Raw genomic sequence first — 16,630 nt, 5'->3', positions numbered from 1 at the left:
GGTGACAGGGAGGCTCTGGATGGAACCCACTTTGCCCGGGGCCACGTGGCCCACAAGGGGGTTGGGTCAGCGTCACGTGCACTGCACCCTAACCCAGGTGTTCTGTGTCACCCCTGGGGGTGCGGGGGAGGCCAGGTCAGGCGGGTCTGCGGGGATGATGACACCCAATGGCGCCGTCTCCTTTGGTAAAAATCCCCCCAGAAGCCCTGCTGGTGGGTCCGCAGCCCTTCTTCAGAAACGGAAAAATGGACCAGAGGCAAGGGACAAACGCACTGTCACCGGGCCCCGTGGGCCCGAGCTGGGCTCACTGGCGGCCGTTCCTCGTCCCCAGGAAGTGACAGAGACGGACAGGAGGTCAGAGATGCTGTGAGGCAGGCGGGGTTTGAGCAGGGGATGGAGGGGCTCCCCTGCCCGGCGGGCAGGCCCCTCACGTCCATTCCCGCTGGGCCCCCTGGCGCAGGGCAGGCAGAGCTGGGCTCGAGTCTAGCCCTTCCGTCCTCCAATCCGCCGCTCTCTGCTCTGCCGAGCCTCAGAGGCCTTCAGGCGGCCCCCCGGCCTGAGCAGGGCGGGTGCGCTGGGCACTGCACACCCGGGGATGCTGCGCTTGGGCATCACGTAACGCGTGGCATGGGTGAGGAGCTGGCTGGGGAGCGTGGGTCCCCTGGGAAGGGCCGGGGTCAGAGGGCTGGGTGCCCTTGATGCCGGACAGAGGAGAGGAAGGTTCTAGGGGACCCACCGAGGAGAGCTGAGGGCGGTGGTTTTTGTCAGCGCAGGAGCCTGTGAACCTGTGGCCACGGCCCGAGTTCCCCTGCGCTGGGCTCAGGTCTCTGCCCCTGTGACATCCCTGGGTGAGTGGCAGCCGGGGAAGGTCCGGCAGCGGATGGCCACCCAGTGTCCTGCCTGACCTGCCCCCGGCCCTCCCCTTTGCTTTGTTCCCACAGTTGGGTCATTGAAGAAGAATTTCATTCGGAGCCTCCAAAGCAGCCTGTTTGTTTTCCAACCTGCTGGGCTGACCTTCCCGACAGGGCCACGTGCTTTGTGCCGGGACCCCCGCGGGGAGGGCTGGTGGGGAGAGACCTTGGCCGGGGGTGAGGGGGGCCTCGGCTCCCCCCACCCCACTCACCGGCCGTCCCTCGGTCCTGTAAGAGCCATGACTCTTTTTTGCTTCCGGGAAGCGTAAGATGGGATCTAGCAGGGACAGCAGGAAGGGCAGGTGTGTTTCCCGGGTGAGCCTGCTGGGCGCCCCGCAAATGCAGGACAGATGCTCGCTGCGGTGGCAATTACCGTGAGGGCCGGCCGGGTGACAGGGCTTCAGCAGGGACACGCCAGGCCGGGCCCCTGCCCTCCTGAGGCTCGCAGCCCAGGAAGGCAGACCCGTCTCACGCAGGGAATTAGGTGAATTAGACAGACACACCAGGGCAGCGAGGGCAGTGAGGGCAGTGGGGCTGCGGTTTCGGGGCCCGTCACCAGCTCCGTCTTTCACCTGCTGGTGCCGAGTGGAAGGAAGTTCAGGGCTGGGGTGGGTCAGAAGCTGAGGGCGTCTCTGTACCAGCCTGCTGTGTGATCTCGAGATGGTCGCACCCTTCTCCACACAGATCCTCTTTCATAAGAAACGTCATCAGCCTGGGTGTCATTTATGACCCCTTCTAGCTCTGAAATTAGACAGTTCAGAGAATTTTGAAGACATGATGGCGTTGACCTTGGAGTGAGCAAAAGCCTCTGCACCCCCGCCCCTCTGTCGGCCCCCCCATCATGCACGTCCAGCTTGCTCTTCTCCAGCAGCCCCCAGACCCTGGCAGGACTTGGCCTCAGGCTCCGGGTCCAGAGGGCTCGGCACGGCAGATGTCGGGCTGTGTGCTTGGGAGGACAGGCCACGGAGCTCCAGGGCCGGGGAGGCCTGGGGAGTCCAGTGGGGCTACTGAGTCCCCTCAGCTGGGATCAGCACCGCTCCCCCTGGGGTGCCGGGGCCTCAAGCTGGCTTCACTTTACCCAGCAGCGCTGCCTGGAACCCGGGGTCTGGAGTGTCCTGTGCATGCGTCACCAGGGCCATGGCCTTCCCAGACCAGCGAAGGCAGGTATGGGATGGGGGCTGTGCAGACGGTGAGCAGGACGCGGGGGGCTGGGGACGAGGTCTCCTCCCCATGGGACTCGGTCATGGGTTACCTGGTGGAATCTCAAGGCGCACGGCAAGCAGTTCTGATGCATCACAGACTCCTGCCCGAGCCTCTAGGATGGAGGGGACGGTGACCAAACACACTGCCTGGCATGGGCTTCAAAGGCAGTCTTTACCGACAGCACGTGCCGGAGAATATTCATAGCTCGTCGGGGGAAAAGCAGAAGCAGCGGTGGAATTGGAGCAAGAGCCCACGTGAACCCTAGCCAGCCTCGTTCAGGAGGCCTGACTCTCAGGTCCTCGACCCAGCTCCTTCCCAGCACGTGGAACGGTAGTGTGTCCCCTGCTTGCAGATCAGTGTCACTCCGAGAGTTAAGTCCAATGGGACGCGGTGACAGCGCGCCAAGGTGAGGTAGCGGCAGTGTTCAAGTTGTCGAGTCCCCCGCTCTCTGCCTGGCATACGTAAGAGCTGTGGGTGTGCTCGCTTAGTCTGTCAGCAAACGTGTCTGAGTGCCCGGTGTGTGCAGCAGCTTCTGCGCGGCTGGTGACTAAGCTCCACCCGCACTGGTGGCTCCACCGCCCCGCCCCGCTGCTATGCTGGCGTCCCCACTGAGACCTGGGGACATTAAATTTGGTGAATCGTTAAACCGTGGAAATGGCTCCCTCTCCCTGGGCCTCTGGGCTCAGGTGGGTCTTTCTGGCCGAGTCACTTTTGTTCTGAACCCCACCTCCCACATCAAGCTCTGAGGGCTGAGGAGGGCCGGGGGGATAAGGTGCTGATGTCAGGACTTGGTGAGGATCCCCCAGCCCCGGGTGTTCTTGTGCCCTGGGGCTGGCAGAACACTGGTGGCATTGGTCGGCAGCGCCCGGCTGGAACGTTCTGATACCGTTCTGAGGACGCGTCCTTTGTAGCTCAGGGTGGTGACCCCAAGTCCTCTCCCTACTTCCCCTCCTCCGCCCGTTCCTGAAAGCGGGCTGTGACCCGGCGTTGTTGGCAGAGAAACATCCTTCCATGAGGGGCTCCCCTCGCAAAAGAGGAGCTGCTGAGCCTGAGATGGACCCTCAAGCCTGGGCAGGCTGGCGCCCTGGCCTCAGTGGCCCCTTCCTTGCTCTGAGCACGGTGGAGGGGTGTCCGGAGGCCAGCTGGCGGCCAGAAACCCATTGAAATTCCTGCTAAAAGCAGTCACCTGATTCCCTCTGCTCTCCTAGGTGCTGGATGCCCTCGCCAACCCCTCGGCAGCCCTGCTAGTTCTGGGCAGGGGAGCGGGGCATTGGGCAGACACAGTGACGCTGTCCCCGGCTGTGTCACCAGCCAGCTGGCTACTGGAGCTTGATCCTGCTCGGCGGGGTTGTGTGCCGTGTCCTCCAGGCTCACCAGCATGGCTTCAGTCCTGCCATCTCTGGTTCCACATGCTGGGTCAGAGTGACCCACTGGTGGTCCAGGTCATGAGTGCCCCGGGCATGCAGCACGCTGCAGTCATTCTGCATGGCTGCTTTGGCATCTCTGTGAAATGAGGGCCGGCAGGACCCTGGGTGACATGGAGCTCCCTTATTCCGTTATTCTGTGTCCAGAGGAGCACAGGGCAGCTGACGTGTAGGGATGATTGTGGAAGTGCCTTTTGGGGGAGGCAGAGAGGTCATCTTCGTGTGGTTGGTGGAGACATTGCCATTGGCAGCTGGAATGTTTGACTGCTTAGCAGGCCAATTGTAAAATTTGTCTTTGGGACATCTACCTCCTGATTTGCACCATTCACACGTGTATTGCTTGTTCATCTGTCCATCCATCCATCCATCCATCCGTCCGTCCATCCATCTGTCCATCTGTCCATCCATCTTTCCATGTTTCCATCCATCCATCTTTCCTTCCATCCATCCATCCGTCTATCTATCCGTCCATCCACCCGTCCATCTGTCCATCACCCATCTATCTGTCCATCCATCCATCCATCTGTCCATCTGTCGATCCACCCATCCATCCGTCGATCCACCCATCCATCCATCCATCCATCCATCCACCCATCCATCCGTCCATCCGTCCATCTGTCCATCCATCCGTCCATCCATCCATCCATCTTTCCACCCATCCATCCATCCCTCCATCCATTTTTCCATCCATCCATCCGTCCATCCGTCTATGTATCTGTCTGTCTATCCATCCATCTGTCCATCCATCCATCCATCCATCCTGCACTTCTATATATATATCTTTATTGAAGTCTAGTTGTTTTACAATGTTGTGTTTCAGGTGTACAGCATACACTTCTATATTTGAGCTCCTCCTTTGTGCCACTGCTTTTCAGGGCCTTCATGCTGCCTTTCTCGCATAGGGCAACTGGAACTCAACTCTGCGTTTCCAGATTCTTTCTCAGCTTCCCCCTTTCTGCCTTAAAACTGACCTCTCTGGCGTCCATTCCTTTATGGGTCTGGGGGTGTAATACCTGGTTACATCTACGCGGTCTCAGGCAGGTTCAGTGCACACGCAGAAAGGGAACAGCAGGCTACTGTAGGGGAAGGAGACGAGTGCAGGAATCAGGGGCTTACACAGCCACTGGCAGAGCAGGAGAGGTGGGGTCACCAGACCCCCCCCCCCCGACTCATGGTCGCACCACCAGAGTGGGAGGGCGCCCAGACTTCAAGAAGTCTGCAAATGTCTGTGGACCCCGTGACCTGGTCCCAGACCCTGCAAGAAGAGGGTTTCTTTCTCTCCCATTCCAGCTCCCCCTCTGAGTGTGGAACATAATTTTCATCCCGAGCCCTTCCCGCAGAGGAGTCTGGGAAATGTAGTTTTCAGCCGCCCAGGCTCCACGGAACAGGAAGACACTGGAAGAGCCTGCGTGAGCCCAGGCCTGGCGCCCGCCGCTCCTGGGGGCTCCCAGCACGGGGGCGATCCCGGTCACGACCAGGGTTACGTGGAAGCCACCAGGCTCTGCTTCCACGAAGCCCTTGGAGCTGCCTTGTTCACGTCACCTGTGGTCCTCAGGTGGGGAGGGACCCCCGGTAGGGTGCACGGGCTGCACGGTCAGTTCCTTTTCTGTCTTCCCTGAACCAGTGGACCACGGTGATCCCCAGGGAGCCCCGGGACGTTCTCTGCTCGGAGGGAGGAGCCAGGAGAAGGGCTCTGGGTGTTGGGCTCTCGGGTCCCAGGAACTGTGCTGGGCTCTTTGCTGCTATAGCTTCTCTCACTGACCTCGAGAGAGGAAGTGGCCCTGAGATGTTCTCCCTGGGGGGGGGGGGGTGATGCTGGGCTCAAGCCCCCTCCCACTTGTCCCCAAAGCTGGTGCTGTCTTCCCGCGGAATTCTTGCCCTGATAGAGGAACCAAGGCTCCCAGTTCAAAGAGGGGGTCTCTGGCGTCACCAGGGAGGAGAGACCATGGAAGCCATTACCGCACCTTTTATAAAATGAAAAAAATACGTTTTTAGTTCTGGCACAAGCAGGAGGGGTGGCATTGGGCCTGGAAATGTCGGTGGCCTTTTCAGCTTGTTGCAACAGAGGTCCATAAACATGGCCTGGAAAGCTTCTGGGAAACAGCTCTCTCTGCTGGCCATGGAAGACGCAGGTCCACAAGCCTGTGCATCTGGGAAGAGCATCACGGCTATTGGGATGTGAGTCCCAGCCACCCAGCCTGGATCTTTGATGCCTCTCCTGGCCACAGCCGATCTTGGAGCCGACCATCTCAGAGATGAGCCAGAGCTTGGCTGTGTCACAGGGCAGGTGAGCCAGCGGCTGGCACGCCCATCTCTCCCCATAGGCCAAGTCGAGGCCCTGGGCTGTGCCAGGCACCTGCGTCTGGCTCTGCTTCTGATGTCAAGTGGACAAGCTTCCGGCGGGGGTGGGGCGGGGTGGGAGGGGTCGCTGGTGCCGAGCGCGTCGGAGGTGCCACCCACGTGCAAGGGGCTGACCCCCCTGTGTGGGGGGAGGGCTCTGGGCAGGAGCTTGAAGCCACCCAGGGGAATCAGAGAGGCCCTGAGAAGCAGCAACTCTACTCGTGGTGGACGCCAGCCTGGACCAAGGGTGTCCTGGGTCCCTACCGTGCCCCTCCCTCTGCAGAGGTGGGAAATCCTCACCCCCCAGGTTTCTGGTCCCTTGATTAAAGTGACAGAGGTGTGCAGCAAAGCCGAGTTATAGAAATGACACCGCTGGAACAGGGGCCCTCAGAACCCTGGAATCTGGGCAGTACGGTGCCTTGCAGGGAACTGTGGACGGGGACGGGGGTTGGTGTGTGTTTAGTGATGGAGAGCAGCTTCAATTCGCTTCCACCCTGGTCGCCCTCAGAGCCTGGCCCAACCTGCCGTCCTACCCTCATGCCCAGCTCCTCAGGGTGAGAGTGGCCTACAGGGCACCGTCCCCCCTTCCCTCTGGCACCGTCCACCATGCCTGCGCTAAACGCCCTGCCTGGCACCTGCTCCCCTTCCAGGCTTCCATCTGGGTGATTCTCTTGTTAAGGACTTGCCTGGACAAGCAGCGGGGCTGCATGGCCACCCACCCCCACAGCTGTGCTGGGCTCCACATGCAACAGCTTGGCTGCAGGATTGCTCAGAACCCGGCCAAGGGGAAACCGGCCTCGGTGGTCCTTTCTCACCTCCAAAGCTTTCACCCTTGTTAAAAAGGTGGAACCTTCCTCTTGAGCGAGTCCCAGGCATGTAACGACCCTCTGGGGAGGAAGGTCAGTGGGCCAGGGAACTGAATAGTTGAGGAGCCCAGAGATCCCAGGGGCAAGCTTGTGTCAGCCTGCTGTTGCACCCAGCAGTGGATGTGGACTTTTAGTGGCAAGTGTCAGAATCTAACCCAAATTGGCATAAGCATGATGACAACCTGTTGGTTTGTGTAGCTGAGTTGTCTTCAGGCACAGCTTGATCCAGGAGCCCAAGCTGTGTGGTGGGAGTCTGTCCACATCCTCAGACAGGCGCTCCCCACACCCCCAGAAGACAGCCACCTGCAGCTGCAGGTTCGTCATCCGTGTGTGAAGCCAGCAGAGCAGAGAGGAAAAAGCCCCAGGATGGAGCTTCCTTGGCCTGGTCCTGTCACATGCCCAGCCCTGGACCAAGCCCCTGGGGCAGGGTGGTGCTGTGCTCTGATTGGCCAGGGAGGCCCACGTGCCCCAGGGGAGGGGGTGTGGCAGCCCCACCCACACCCACATGGATAGGCGGGTGCTGGCCACTGGGTTCCCCAAAAGCCCAGCTGCACAGATGTCCTGTCACGCTGACTCCAAGTTCGAGTTTACTTTCTCTGCCTGGACTCCCAGGACTCTTGTTTGTAGTAACATGAGCTGAACTTTCCACGCAAAACTGACTTTGTCTAGGGCGGGGGGTGGGCGTGTGTGTGGATCGCGCGCGAGCCTGTGGTCCTCACAGCCTGGAGGCCTGGGGTCTTTCTGATGTGGTTGGGGCATGTGCAGGCACATGGAGGCTATGTTTTGCATTTGTGGGGGACAGTTGAGCTCACCAGAATGCCAGCTTCTCCCCTGCCATCAGGGGCTGCTCCCTTCTCTGCGGGGCCCTGGAGGGAGGTCAGGAACTTTCCAGAAGGGATGCAGGGACCCGCCCCTGTCTTGCTCTTGGTTCTGCGCTGTCTTGCCCTGTATGCGCCGGTCTTCTGGGGGCAAATAGAATCTGGCTATCTGTGTAAACTGTTATGGGAAAATTATGTTTTAATTGGATGAGGATGGGGGATAAAATGTGCCAGGGGCATGCCCACTGTTCTCCGTGGCACCCAGGAGAGGCACGCACTCCAGCAGTTACATAACAGATTTCATGAGCTGTCAGTCACTCCCGTTTCATAGGACCGGCCTTGGTAAAGCTGCTTCCGTCAGCTGTGGGATCTAACACTGCCTTTCAGCTTGTGTTTGGGGTAGGTCTTCTGTGACACTAATGAGGAGAGGTGTCTGGGAGCCCAGGGCTTGTACGGCACTTGGGGAAAAAAAAGAGCAACGCGAATGCAGAATCAGGGAGGCTTTGCTGCTGGTGGGCGGCTGCTTGCGGGGACCAGGTCGGGAACATTTCTGGCCGTGTGCATTTCTACAAAGTGGGGTGTCCTGCCCCCAAGAGCACCCGGTTTCTGAGCTGATCCCTTGGTATCTATCTTCTGAGTGTCAGAGATTGAGGTGCGGGTGAAGGGCGGTGGCGAAGGTTGGTTTCCAGTTCATCTAAACCCTCTGGGGGCTCACCAGAGGGGGGGCCTGCCCCGTGTGCCCTCCCTTCCTGCCCGTGGCTAACCCCACACCTCCTCTTTGTCCTTTCAGCTCAGCCAGCAGATCTCCTGAAGGTTCTAGATTTTCACAACCTGCCTGACGGAATAACCAAGACCACAGGCTTTTGTGCAGCGCGGCGATCTTCCAAAGGCCCGGATGTTGCTTACAGGGTCACAAAAGATGCCCAACTCAGCGCGCCCACCAAGCAGCTGTACCCTGGTAAGAGACGGCGTGTGTGCCTGGTGGGGTGCGGCTCCATCTCCCGGCCCCAGCCGGGGAGCAGAGCCGGGAGCTGGCGGGGTGGAGAAACGTGCTTGGTTTTCCGCGAATGAGCCTGGTTCGAGGTCAGGATAGTGAAAACACAACCCGGCACCCCTCACCATCCACCACCAAAGGGACAGCGGGGCCTCGTCTGTTCACACTGCTTCTCCGAGCAGGTGTCTCTCCAGCTGTGGACAGGCTGTCAGGACTCCAGAGGCGAAAAGGAGATGGATGGTTCCCGGGTGACGGGGTTAAGAGAAACCCTGGGGTCACGGGAAAGGAAACGCTTCCAGACAGAAGCTTGACTGGGGGCGAGGACGTTAAGGGACACATGAATCAGACGTCATGGCTCCCAGCAAGAGAGTGCAGGCTTTTAATGAGAATCAATTGCCAAGTGTCACATCGCTGCTTTTAATTATGTACCCAGAGCGGGAAGTGATGTTTGCTGCTCGGATGTGGCATCCGAGCGGTCCCTGACGGCCCCCCCCTTCACACCCTCGGGGCCTATATCTGGACCGGCTCACTGGGCCCAGGTTTGATAACCTCTCCCTCCACCTCAAAGGAGTTCTTCTTCCTGACTCACATCAGAAAGGTCCCAGGGGACCTTGGGCAGATGAACTCACCTCAGGAGATGTTTTGTAATAATTAGAAGACCGTACATCATCTTTTTGGTGACTGCATGCACCCTGGACGTTGAACCCTGAATCAGGCAATCTTTTGACAAGTAATGGTGTCTCTGTTTTGTCACATCCCCACTGGGTCCCAGAAGGACTCACTCCTTCAGGGGCTGCATTTTGCTCCCTCTAACCCTTTCACTCATAACTCTCTGCTTCACCCCAGCTCTTTTCTCAGCTTTCCTTTAAATCCAATGGGGACTTTTAAGGGTTTGTCTCTGCGGGAGGGGCTGGGTCTGCTCTTTCCAGGAATGTCATTTGGGGTCGGTGAGATCTGTCCGGGTCCCTGAGCCCCTTCACTATCTTAAAGAGCCCCCCACTTTACCACCTTCGGGAGCCAGACATCCCCCTTCCAGAGCATTTGACTATCATTGAAGACGGGTCACTGCCAGGGCTCCTGGGTGACTCGCCACAAAGAACCGCGGGGATTTCACTTTCCCGCACGGCCAGAGGAGTGTTTCTTATCCTTTCTTGGGGCCAGCGTATCTTTTAGAATCACCCAGAAGCTGTCTGCTCTCCTGCCCCGAGTCCCCAGTTTAGAATTCCTGTCCTAGGGGGACTGAGGGACTGGGGGCAGGGGAGGCTTGTGAGAGCTGACGGCCCCAGACAATGGTGACTGCACTTTGGGACAGACACCCACTGCTTGACATGTGTGTGACGTGGTCACCTTCCAAGGTCGTCCTGTGGAATTAGGTGTCCTACCTCGAGGTCATCTGTAGTGGCTTTGCTGACAATTAGTTGAATCTGATCCCTGCCACGCAATTCAGGGTCACAACCAATTCATTGGAGTTAGTACACCTGCTCGCCCCCCACGACCCTGGTTATCTTGGGGCGGGAAGTATCAGAGAGTCTCAGAATATAGGCCAGTTATTGGAGATCTGGTATGAATTCCTCAACAGCCAGACAGGGATTTTTTTTTTTAAGCCCACATTTTTCCTAACCTCTCAAATTAGGATCTTGATTAGATACTCAAAGAGTTTAAAAGGCCGTTACAGCGCCTTCTAGCCATCATTAGCTTATGGGGTACAATGGGTCCATATATAATGATCGTCTCATTAATGCCAAATAAAACTGGAGGTCCTCGGGGATGATTTAAGCGGGAACTTCTAGGGGGTCTTTTCTGCAGGCCCCAGGGTTGATGAAACCACACAGCCTCTCTGGCCTTTCCTCTCTTGGAAACCTCGGAAGGGGCACCCACCTATCTTGCTTTGTGCTTGGATGCTGGCCTCCTGGGGAGCCGTGGCGTCTGGCTGCGTTTTAGACGCAGTGTCTGCTGGGCAGCTGCAGAGGAAGGGGTGGTGTGGTCAGGTGGCTCCAGCCAGGCCGAGGCCATGGTGGCCTGAGTTGAGCATAAACGTTTTAAACGTCTCAGTGCAAAGGAGGTCCGGGTCCGGGTGACCTCTCGGTAACGAGAAAACCCCCATCATTCTCCCGAGAGGCCACCTGGATTCTCTGGGGATGCAGGCGCCCCTGTGCAGGCCGGGTGGGTCTGGGTCGTGGATGCGGACTTGGGGGCCAAAGCTGAGCAGGTATCTGGGAGCCTTTGCAGGACCTGCCCGCCTTCCCCAGCCCAGACGCCGGCCTCCCCCAGTCATTGATTGTCCCGCTTTGTACAGATCGCCTGCGATCTAGGCCGTTTCTTTTGGGGAAATCAAGGTTCCTTGGGCTGGGGTTCTTCAGAGGACTTGCCCCCTTCCCAGCAGGTGAAGAGAAGCAGTTTGGTGTTCTCTGCACTTGCCAGCAAGACGGGGCCTAGTGTTCCTCCCCGATCCTAAGAGGATTTTCTGGTCTTGCTTAGAGCCTGTAATCTGGGTTCTGAATCAGCAGGACCAGGAGTGCAACTACAAGTTACTGACCTTGACGGTTGGCGCTGGGTGGTCCTGACACTGGGTAGACCAGGCCGTAAGGACTAAAGCAGAACCCGGGACGGTGACGCTTTGTGGGAAGTGGAGACCACCAACAAACCAGAGAGGGTTGCACAGCTTGCCTGGAGGGGGGCGTTTCCTGTGCCTCATCACCCTCTGCCTGCGGGCGTGGGGGGCAGCACGTCAAGGGAAGGCTGGCCTGAGACCCTAGAAGAAGCCATCATGGGCCCTCCCTGAATGCAGGAGGCAGGCGTGTCCCATGAGGCTGCCCTGGCCCCTGGGGGTGTGCCCCTGTGTCCCGGAACCACGGGCCTGCTGCCATCACCCAGGTCCAGCCATCCCCTCCGAAGACATCCAGGCAAGGCAGCCTCCCCGTGGTCACGCGGCCCCCTCCTCTGTTCTCCTGCCTAGGATTGGGGTCCTCTCCCCATTTCGCCCTCCCTCTGGTAACCTCGGGGCCGCTGAGACTCCCTTCCTGCTCAGGGTCTGAGACGGGGCCTGGCATAGTTATGTCTCCCACTCACTCTTCCGCCTTCACTCCAGGCCTGCCCTCCACCGTGGGGCGGGACCTCCAGAATCAGCCTCTGTCCAGCAGAACATATAACTGTTGGCTTAGTAGGGTTCAGTTTAATAGCAAATGCACTTATTAAACACCCACTGTACACCTAAACTGCTCCGTGCCTTTGGGCTTCAGCCCCGGTGGAAAGGAAATGGTCTAAGGAAGTAACTGGGCCTCTTGCTGAGCTCACCCCTCAGTTTTGACTTTTCTCTGAGAAATAAAATATGAAGCGTTGGTTAGCAGGCGAGTTTCTCCCAGACAGTGTAGATTATAAAGCGTGTCAGCGTCCAGCTCATGTCGAGATGAGAATGAACGGTTTCTAAAGTGACAACAAATCCTTTGTTATTTTGCCAGGAGGGAGATGAATATTAAACGTAATTTCTCCTTTCAGCTTATCTGAGCTGAGAACGTGTGTTACTGTAGCGATTTAAAAATTGGGAGGCAGCATCTGAGTGAGTCGGGAGCAAGGGGGTTCGTGGTCCTGGGGGGTGCGTCACGCTGCAGGGACGGGGAGGGGCCCTCCCATGTCCACTCTTCTCGTTATCTGAGGCAGGAGGGTGAGTTTAAGAGGCGTGGAGTCATCACGGGGTGGGGACGGGAGGCAGGCGACCCTTTGAGATGAGAGTGAGGGGGTCACGGGCTCACATGGTGATTGAAGTCCATCCTGGACGTGAGCAGGGACCTCTGAGATGCTTGGGGTCGGACACCACCCTGGGCCCCTTAGTGCCTGCTCACCCCCAGGGACCAAAGGGCCACCACCGAGGTCCTGCCACTGGCCTGGCTGGGGTCTCCCCCTGGGGCCTGCATGCAAACCCCCTCCCCTACCACGGCCGTTCACTCAGACCGGGATCTCTGATTCTCTCTCACATCCCACGTTTGGAGGGCAGCGTGGAGGGACAGCTGTGACGGTAGTGACCTCCATGGACCTCTTTCCAAATGGCTTCCCGTCTGTGGAAGGGCAGCCTGAGTTGGTTCCTCAATGAAGCCAGCCTTTCCTCAAACAGATGACCACACTGACCACCTTACCCTCCACTTGGACCTGGCAAACTTTGCTGGATATGGTGGCGCTCAGACATTTGCTGCACATTTGCCCCTTGATCAAACTGTTCCTGCAGCCTTTCCCTACCAGCACATGGCCAAACCTACCCCCTCTCCGGGAGTGGAGGCATCCAGCTGGTTCCCGCCCTGGGGGATGGGCTGGGCCACGGTGCTGAGCACAGCAAACAGACCCCAACTTCTAGCTCCTTAACACGGGGCCAGATCCTGGGCTGTGAGCCTTGGGCCTTTCCAGATCCGCACCTTAGCCAGAGCTCTGGGGGCCGTGGTATGGATTTCTCCACCTGCTCTCCATCACGGCCTTGAAAACTCACACAACTCTGTTGGCCTTTGGGGTTTGGGTTCTCTGCCTGAAGCTGCCGTGACCCCTCATGTCCTCACGCTAGAGAGACCGTGTGTCTACCCTGGGTCCTCCAGGGGCTGCAGGGGCAGTTCTTTTCGTGGCACCCCTCCCCCCGCTGTCAGCAGGGCATCCGCAGCGCTCACCACAGGGACCAGAAGCAGAGCCCAGCTGCCCCGCCATGCAGCAGTTCCGCCAGCAGAGGGCGCCCAAAGATAGCATCCCCACTGGAAGCTGCACTGACCCCCCCCCCCCCACCGCTCTGCCACGTGGGCCATCTGGTTGACCTTGTTACAGTTCTAAAGAAGGGGTGGGTCTGATGATGGGCTCTGTCCTTGCCCAGGACCGTGGGCTGGGCTTCAGCACTCTGCAGCATGCTGGGCGTGAGGCAGCTTCAGCCGCAGGGCCTTGTCCTTCCTCTGCCGGGTGTCCCTGTTGACACCCCTCGGGCTCACTTCTTCGGCCTGGTTCTGAGAAGCACACTGACTTGGGTTGAGCCTTCCTGGCTGTGCATCGATAGCCCAGCTCTCTTGTCAGCCCCGGGCCCTCGCTCTCGGGGGAATTGCAAATGGCACACAGAGAGAACCAGGATGGATGGAAGGAGGGGGCTGAGATTTCTTCTCCCGTCCGTGGAGGCAGGGCGTGAAGGGCGTGCGTGTGGAGGATTCTGGAGCAACCTTGTGCCCTCGGCAGGGCCAGCGCGGGTCTGGCTTTTAATGGCCTCAAATTGTTTCTGGCCTGTGTTGTAAGGAACTCTCCCTCCCACCAACATACCAGGGTTTGGGTTTTCCTTTTAAATTTGTAGTCTTTTGATTTATTTTACTTTTTCTCTGATTTGCGTGTCAACCAGGAAATGTCAAAAAGTGCAATTCTAGTCATGATCCGCTGCCTCTTGCCTTCCTTCCCCTCTTCTCTCTCTCCTCCCTCCCTCCAGAGGGCGCAAAATGAGACACAGTCTGCTAGGCACAGCTTTAGGCACTACGGAGGGTAAAAGACACATCTGAAACAGCGCCTGCCCAGAGGAAGCTCACATTCTAGAAAGTTCTAAGAAGGATTTATACATAGATGTATTGAGGTGTGGGAACTGAAAAAGATAGCATTGAAGGCTCACAGTTGGAAGGACCAATCAGGTTTGCATTTGGACTGAGCCTCGAAGGGGGTAGGTTTGACCATGTGGTGTTAGGGGAAGGCTGCAGGAACAGTTTGATCAAGGGGCAGATGTGCAGAAAATGTACCACCATATCCAGCAGATGTTGCCAGGTCCCTGAGCTGGTTTGTTTGCAGAGAGCTGTGGCTGGGCATGGTTGGGGGCTTCCCGACTGCCTTATCTCTGTCCTCTGTTCCAGCATCTGCATTTCCCGAGGACTTCTCCATTCTAACCACTGTGAAAGCCAAGAAAGGCAGCCAGGCCTTCCTGGTCTCCATCTACAATGAGCAGGGCATCCAGCAGATCGGCCTGGAGATGGGCCGCTCTCCGGTCTTCCTCTATGAGGACCACACAGGGAAACCAGGGCCGGAGGACTACCCCCTCTTCAGAGGCATCAACCTGTCAGATGGCAAGTAAGTGGCACCACTCAGCAACCCACTCCTTCTCCTGCTGGAGGGTCGGGGCAGGTCACCTAAAGACCCTGGCCGATCTGGGGACCTTATAGCAGAATGTGCTTTATAGCAGGATGGTGCTGACATGCCCGCAGGTCGGGGAGAGCACTGGGCTTGGAGTCCTGGGAGCTGGGTCTTGGTTTGGGCTCATCCTCTGTGGCTCTGGGGAGGCCTTCTGCTCCCTGGGCCTCCACGTCCCCTTTGTAAAATGCACTAAGCTGTATCAGATGCTAGCCTCTTAGTATCCGAAGGGACACGGGAGACTGTGAAGTTATACCCAACTTCTTCCAGAAAGGATATAAGGTATCCTTAAGGATACAGACACAGATGTGAGAGTGAATGATTTACAAAAAAGAAAAAGAAGTCAGGTCTTTCCAGAATTCTCTGTTGGATGCATCCCTAAACCCCGGTAGTTTGAAATTAATTGGCGGACACGTCAGAGGCCACGTGCTGTGATCCTTGAAGACCTCAAGACATGATTTCTGCATTTCTAATTGAGAGTTTTATATAGATCCATCAGTCCCACCATTTCCTGTCAGACTTGGTTTCTCCGGCAGCCTGCATTTGCTCTTGGGGGTTGAGATGGTACATAGGGAAGTACTATCAGGTCTCCCCGCCCTTGACCCACTGACCAGCCCACTCCAGGCTTCAGGGCTGTGCTCCGGGCTGCACAGCTGGTCTCATCCCAGAGATAAGAGACCTGATTTTTGAGTCCAGTGGGTCTCACGTGGCACGCGGTGTGGACCTGTGCCCACGCCTGTCTGCCCACGGAGGCTCGGCTCTGAACTGCTCAGTCCCGTGACACTGCAGGAAAGAGATGTCCTCCTGGGTCCCCAGGGATTTGCAGTTGAGGCACTCGTGTTGGTACTTCATGACACCAGCCCCCCTTCACCTGCCTGGCTGTCTGTTTCTCTGCAGGTGGCACAGAATCGCTCTCAGCATCCACAGGAAGAACGTCACCTTGATCCTGGACTGTAAAAAGAAGATGACCACATTCCTGGACCGCAGCAATCACCCCGTGATAGACGTTAACGGCATCATTGTGTTTGGCACCCGAATTCTGGATGAGGAGGTGTTTGAGGTAAGCCGGGGGCCGGGCTGTCCTGCGCATCTGGGACGCACGCCTGTCCTCTCCTCGGGGACCTGGGGCCAGCCAGGCCGATGCCACATTGCCTGGATCCTGGCGCTCTGCTGGGGGCGGCTGGGGAGGGAACGCCTACTGATGGTCCTGCTTCTGTGAACGGCAGGAGTGATGTCTGCCCGTGGAGACGGGCAGGCGTTCGAACGGGCCCGCAGGCTTTGCGCCCGTGGGGAGGATGAGGTTGGGGGTCTCACCTCTCTTGGGGGTCCTCCTGGGGCCACGTGCGTAACTGTGAGAGGTTCGGGGGCAGGGGAGCTGGCCTCGGTGCAGGCCCGCGGGGCCGGACTCTCCACTGTCTTGTTTGCTGATTCCGGGCCTTGGGCAGGTTGCTCTGACGTTTCTGAGCCTCAGCCTCTCCATCTGTAAAATGGGATCACGAATGCAGCTCCCTCATAGAACGTGGCAAGAATTACATGGGGCTGAATGCTATAAAGCACCACGGCCTCCTCATAGTAAGCGCTTGACGTGTGTCAGCCTTGATAGCAGCCCAGCGTCGGGGCAGGTGGAAAGGTGGACAGAGCCCAGCTGGTCAGATGTGGATGAGCAAGGACAGATCAGAACAGCCACCTCTCCGTGGAAGCGGGGGTTGGGGGGATGGCGGAACCAGTGTGTGGAGGTGGGTCCGTGGGTCCTGCCGAAGCTGGCAGCTGCTCAGCACAGCAGGAGTCCAGGACGGCCGCGGCCTGTGCACAGCAGGGTGGGCTGGGTGCCTGGATTCTGCAGGCGCTGCCAAATTTTGCGAGTTATGGCGACACACCCTCCGAGCATGACTCTGACCCCAGTTGCCCAGAGACCCGGGATGAACTGCAGACGGTTGGGCTGTCCTCAGCCAGG

At 58.2% G+C, this 16,630-nt stretch overlaps 1 protein-coding gene across 1 annotated transcript in view; it reads left to right on the top strand.

Moving 5' to 3' along the window:
* Positions 1–16,630, top strand: part of COL5A1 (collagen type V alpha 1 chain) — a 167,692-nt gene that overhangs the window by 31,571 nt on the left and 119,491 nt on the right. Inside the window, 3 exon segments of the mRNA XM_036854371.1 lie at positions 8,353–8,520; positions 14,403–14,616; positions 15,574–15,736. Of these exon segments, the coding sequence (XP_036710266.1) occupies positions 8,353–8,520; positions 14,403–14,616; positions 15,574–15,736 (545 nt within the window).

This window comes from Balaenoptera musculus, chromosome 6 (genome assembly GCF_009873245.2).
Source record: "Balaenoptera musculus isolate JJ_BM4_2016_0621 chromosome 6, mBalMus1.pri.v3, whole genome shotgun sequence".
Classification (NCBI taxonomy): Eukaryota; Metazoa; Chordata; class Mammalia; order Artiodactyla; family Balaenopteridae; genus Balaenoptera; species Balaenoptera musculus.
Note: the sequence above shows the minus strand (reverse complement) of the source record. Positions and strands in the feature narration are given on the sequence as shown.